Source organism: Molossus molossus, unplaced genomic scaffold (assembly GCF_014108415.1).
Source record: "Molossus molossus isolate mMolMol1 unplaced genomic scaffold, mMolMol1.p scaffold_m16_p_6, whole genome shotgun sequence".
NCBI classification, from domain to species: domain Eukaryota; kingdom Metazoa; phylum Chordata; class Mammalia; order Chiroptera; family Molossidae; genus Molossus; species Molossus molossus.
Window position 1 is genome coordinate 52,689,075 of NW_023425399.1, and position 5,824 is coordinate 52,694,898.

Genomic DNA, 5,824 nt, shown 5'->3' on the forward strand with positions numbered 1-5,824 from the left:
AAAAAAAATTTTTTTAAGAGAGAGAGGAAGGGCCCAGCCTGTGTGGCTGAGTGGTTGAGCATTGACCCATGCACCAAGAGGTCATTGGTTCGATTCTCGGTTAGGGCACATGCCCAGGTTGTAGGCTCGATCCCCAGTAAGGGATATGCAGGAGGTGGCCAACTAATATTCTCTCTCATCGATGTTTCTATCTCTCTCTTCCTCTCCTTCCTCTCTCTAAAATCAATAAAAATATTAAAAAAAAATAAAACCCTAAGGAAAAAGGATGGTTACTCTATGAAGCAGAGCCATGAGATGGGATTACAGTATTACAAGGGCAGGTAGTTGTGCTTATGAAAGAAGTCCATCTCAAGGGAGTGGGAAAATTCTTACTGAGAAGTCAATGAATTAATTACCTCTCTGTCTGCCACCAAATTATTTTTGCCTAAACTTGGTCACTTAGCAATGTTCTGTGGGGGAGAAAAAAGCAGTCAGGTTCTAGCCTCTGGTTTGTGGGTCATACTGCAAAGTATCTTCAATGAAAAATGCAATGCTAAATATGAAAAACCACAATAGCAGGGAGAAAAATGACTAAGAAATATCAGTACTACTCAGTGGAATTGCCCTGGTCTCCTCAGGCCCATTTAGGAAAGTATATATGTTTTCACGTGAAAGAGATGAAATAGAAGTATGAAGAAAAAGTTTGTTATTTTTAAGAAACCAATCCCATCATCCTTGCCATCACATATGTATCAGCTATCTTAGGAGACAGGTTTAATACCACAGCTTGCTATCAAAATACTAAAAAAGTACAAACAGTTAAATTCCTTGTCAAGGTTTCCAGTGGCACCGAAGATGGATACATGGACCAAGTCATGTTTTGTTTTGTTTTCTAGATGAAAACATTTATTTTTTTGTATTACAAAAGCAAAAAGAAAGCCAAGCAAGTAATGAAATAAACATTTTTCATATGTTCCATCCTGGATTATGTGTCCTAGAATTTAGTAACAGTTCAACTTTAGGTTGCTTCAATACTTCTTCTGGATACTATGAGGTCTCCATCTTGTAGCCATGTTTCTCCAGTTCAGCTCGTAACTGATTGGAGAAGTCATCTTCTACCTTGTCATCATCCCAATTACCCTCCCAGACATGTGCATCTTCATCTTCGTCTAAACCAGTCCAGTCTTCTGCAGGGAACTCCTCGAACTCGTCGTCCTCCTCCAGGAGACCTAAGTCTACCGGTTGCTTTTTCTGACATCCCGACCCTCTGAGCCAAAACCCTATCAGGACAGGAGGAAAGTTGGAGGTACTCTCCCTCAAACAAATCTGCCACCACCACCGCCACCGCAGCCTCCCTCAAGGCATGTTTAATGAATGCTCTCTCAATTCTAAGGCAAGCCAAAAAGAATAATTAGTCTGGCGGATGTGGCTCAGTGGTTTAGCATCGACCCACGAACCAAGAGGTTGCCAGTTCGATTCCCGGTCAGGACCTATGCCCAGGTTGTGGGCCCAATCCCCAGTGGGAAGCATGCAGGAGGCAGCCAGTTGATGTTCTCTCTCATTGTTTCTCTCTCTCTCCAAAATAAATAAAGGAAAAAGAAATTTTCAAAAAAGGATGATTACATGTAAATCACTTGCAATTAAGAGCATAAGCAGCCCTGCCAGTGTGGCTCAGTGGATTGAACGTTGTCCCAGGGACTGAGAGATCCTGGTTTGATTCCTGGTCAGGGCACAAGCTGAGCTAGCTGGCTCAATCCCCAGTGGAGGGCGTGCAAGAGGCATCCAATCAATGTTTCTATTTCTCTCTCCCTTCCTCTCTCTAAAAAATCAATAATATATATATATATATATATATATATCCTCACCCGAGGACATTTTTTTAATTTTTTGTTCAGATACATTGGGAGGGAGAGGAAGAGAGAGAAAAAACATCGATGTGAAAGGGACACATTGAGTGGCTGCCACCTGGCAGCACCAACCAACTAGGGCCAGGGACAAACTGCAACCGAGGTACATGCCCTTAGCAGGAACTGATCCTGGGTCTCTCTGGACCGCAGGCCCACGCTCTAACCACTGAGCCAAATCGGCCAGGGCTAAAAATATATATATATATTTTTAAAAAGAGCATAAGCCGTAGAGTTGTTCTCAAGTTCCAACTTTACCACAGTTATGGCCTTGGTTACTTATCCTAATAGTTTTCAATCTAGTGGCACCCTAGAATAATCTGGAATCATAAAATACCGATGCTCAGAATCTACCCTGACAAACTCAAGCCAAATACCTGCATCTCTAATTCTAGCAAAGTTACTAATACCTATTCTATAAGACTATTGGTATACTTTATGCTTTTTTTTTTCTTCAAATACAAATGAAAACGTATTTAGAAAGTCACATAGGAAGAAAAAAGGAGCCAGCTGGGCTGCATGGGCTCAGGAAACAAGTTACAGAGGCAAAAAAAAGGGCCCTTGGAGCTCAGAAGAGAGAGAGAGCAGAGGTATGCCCTTTGACAGAAGAGGGGGAAAGGTGTGTGTGTGTACTCCAGAGGGGGAAAGAGAGTGCGCTAGGATTTATGCTTTTAAACTGCTTAAGTAGTTATATGTTTAAGGCTCACAATAGCAGCCACTATTACTTTGGGTTACACAGAGCAAATGGAATGCATTGCAAAAACAATGTGCTCGAAATCTTTGAGAGAACCTGTGAATTTACCATTTTTTAAATCATGGAGGGTTATGTTAGACTATCACACCAAATACTAGTATTATAAGACAAACAAATTCAAAACAGGGAGTAAGAAAGAGATAGTGGTAGCACCCTCTGTCTCTCTCCAGAGCATGTCTGTGCCTTCTTTCTCAGGAGAGTACTTTTAGTGTCTTTCTCCAAAGTTCCAAGGGCCTTTTTTTTTTTTTTTTTGCTTCTGCAACTTGTTTCCTGAAAATACACAGCTCAGCTGGCTCACTTCTTCTACCTCTGTGACATTGTACATAAACTTCTGGCATTAGAAAAAAAAAAGTGCTAAAAGACAAATATACTCTAAAAACTTTGGACACCCCAGCCCTGGCTGGTTTGGTTCAAGCGGTTAGAGCATCACACCGTGGACCAGAGGCCCGGGTTCAGCTAAGGGCATGTACCTCGGTTGCAGATCACCCCTGGCCCTGGTTGGGGTCATGCAGGTGGCAGCCAGTCGATGTGTCTCTCTCAAACCGATGTTTCTTTCTTCCTTCCTCTCTCCCTCCTGCTTTATCTTTTTTTTATCTTTATTGTTGAATGTATTACAGATGTTCCTCATTTCCCCCCATTCACCCCCTCCTCCCCCTTCCTACCCCCCCTCCTGCCTTTTCCCACACTGTTGTCTACGTCCATTGGTTATGCATATAAGTTCTTTAGTTTATTTCTTTCCATCCCCGAACCCTTTCCCTTTGAGGTTTGTCAGTCTAGCACCCAATTCATTCTTCTTAATCCCTTTACCTTTTTCACCCATTTCCCCAACACCCTCCTATCTGGCAACCAACACAATGTTCTCTGTATCTATGAGAATGTTTCTGTTCTGCCTGTTCATTTTGTTTGTAGATTCCATTGCCGATAGATGTGTATTCATTGCCATTTTGTTTGTTCATATATTTTATCTTTTTCTCCAAAAAGACCTTTCAACATTTCATATAATAATGGTTTAGTGGTGATGAACTCCTTTACCTTTTTCTTGTCTGGAAAAACTCTTTATATGGCCACCGATTCTGAATGACAGCTTTGCAGGATACAGTTATCTTGGTTGTAGGTTCTTGCTTTTCATCACTCTGAATATTTCTTGCCACTCCCTTCTGGCCTGCAAAGTTTCTCTTGAGAAATCAGCCGACAGTCTTATGGGAACTCCCTTGTAGGTAACTAACTGCTTTTCTCTTGCTTTTAAGATTCTCTTTGGCTTGAACCTTTTGCATTTTGATGATGATGATATGTCTTGGTGCGGGCCTCTTGGGGTTCATCTTGTTTGGGACTCTCTGTGCTTCCTGGACTTGTATGACTGTTTCCTTCACCAAGTTAGGAAAGTTTTCTGCCATTATTGTTTCAAATAGGTTTTCGATTTCTTGTTCTCTCTCTTCTCCTTTTGGCACCCCCAAGATGCAAATGTTGGTATGCTTGAAGTTGTCCCAGAGGCTCCTTACACTATACTTATTTTTTTTTATTCTTTTTTTCTTTTTGCTGTTCTGATTGGGTGTTTTTTGCTTCCTTGTATTCCAAATCGATGGTTTGCTTCTTGGCTTTACCTACTCTACTATTGAATCTGTGTAAATTATTCATTTCAGTTAGTGCTTCCATCATTTCTGGCTGGTCCTTTTTAATGCTCTTGAGGCCCTCACTAAGTTCATTGAGCATCCTTATAAGCAGTATTTTGAATTCAGCATCTGTTAGGTTGCTTATCTCCATTTTGCTTAGTTCTTTTCCTAGAGATTTGTTCTGTTCTTTCATTTGGGACCTGTTTCTTTGTCTCCTCATTTTGGCTGCCTCCCTGTGTTTGTTTCAGTGTATTACTTAATGAGAGGTATGGGGCTCGCTGAGACCAGATGCTGCTCATTTGAAAGAATTTAGGAAAAACCTGAAGCAGGATCCAAGACCAGCCAATCCTATGGTTAAGCAAGTGGCAACAGCTTGGGTGGGCCTGAAAGTTGGGTGGGGCAGGGCCTCAGGAAAGCACCAGGGTGGGGCAAACAGTGCGAGCCAGGTTGCTGGATTCCCAGATATGGAGGCTGTCTGCTGCCCTAGGGAAGGGCTCACCAAAGGAACAAAGGCCTCTGACAGCACGTTTGTCCTGAAGAAAGCCCCGTCTCCAGCCCTTGCTCCAATGCCAAACAGCTCAGGTCTTCCCTGTATGTCTCTGGCGCCCCTCGAGATGCCTCCCCTCCAAGCTTAGAGGGAGCAAGTCCGATAAGTCTATGTGCAGGCCCTTTAAGAGGAGCTGCCTGGGGCTCCAGTCACGTCAGCCTCCCTGAGCCTCAGTTCCAGCTGATTTTTCCAGCCTAAGCTTCGGAGACTTCTCTTTCTGGCACTGGAACCCTGAGCAGGGTGCCTGGTGTGGGACATGAACCCCGTAGTCCTCAGGGAGGACCTTCCCAGCCGAGGTGTCCTCCTGATTTTTATCTGCCACACGGTGTGCGACCAGCCCATCCCCCTCCACCCCTCCTACCAGTCTTGATGTGGCTGCTTCTTTAATTCTGCAGTTGTAGGACTTCCACTCAGCTCGATTTCAGGCAGTTTTGAATGATGATTGTTGTGTAGTTTAGTTGTAACTTTGATGTGGTTGTGGGAGGATGCGATACCACTTTTACCTACATCGCCATCTTGACCGGAAGTCCCCTTCCACTTTCTCTTAAGATAAATGAAGAAAAAAAGTCCTCGGGTGAGGATAAAAAAAATAAAATCAAGATTAAAAATAAATTTTTTATATACTTTGAACGTTCTTACATCAACGTACTTGGCATTGCACAGAAGTCTGAAGAAGCCCATTCAGGAGCATTTTGTGGAACCAGACCCAATGCTCAATACCAGCAAGGGCCTCTTGTGCTTCACTGGCCTCCTGTTCTGCATTGAGTAAACTTGGGTGCGTCTCTCTTGGTATTCTCGCCCTCATTGCTTTAAGTAGCAGGTCCATGACTTTTTTTGAGTTGTTCCTGAATAGCCAATAGGGTGGAAAGGTTTTAAGATCCCTGAAACCGGAGTGGCAGAGATGGGTGCTGAGAGTTGTCCAGTGCGGTAACATAGTTGATCCTGATCCCAAAGCTGACAGGAATCTTGGAGAGGGGCAGGAAACCCTGGAATGGGTCCATCCTGAGGGGCCCTGCCTTAGAAAGTGTCA

At 43.3% G+C, this 5,824-nt stretch overlaps 1 protein-coding gene across 1 annotated transcript; it reads right to left on the reverse strand.

The window, feature by feature from the left end:
• Positions 1 to 957: 957 nt before the first annotated feature.
• On the reverse strand, positions 958 to 5,620 carry SEM1 (SEM1 26S proteasome complex subunit). The gene is made up of 2 exons (XM_036245935.1): positions 5,515 to 5,620; positions 958 to 1,259 (listed from the first exon to the last, which is right to left on the reverse strand). The coding sequence occupies exons 1-2, from the start codon at positions 5,618 to 5,620 to the stop codon at positions 1,027 to 1,029; spliced, it is 339 nt and encodes a 112-aa protein (XP_036101828.1). The 3' UTR covers positions 958 to 1,026.
• Between the last annotated feature and the right edge of the window lie 204 nt (positions 5,621 to 5,824).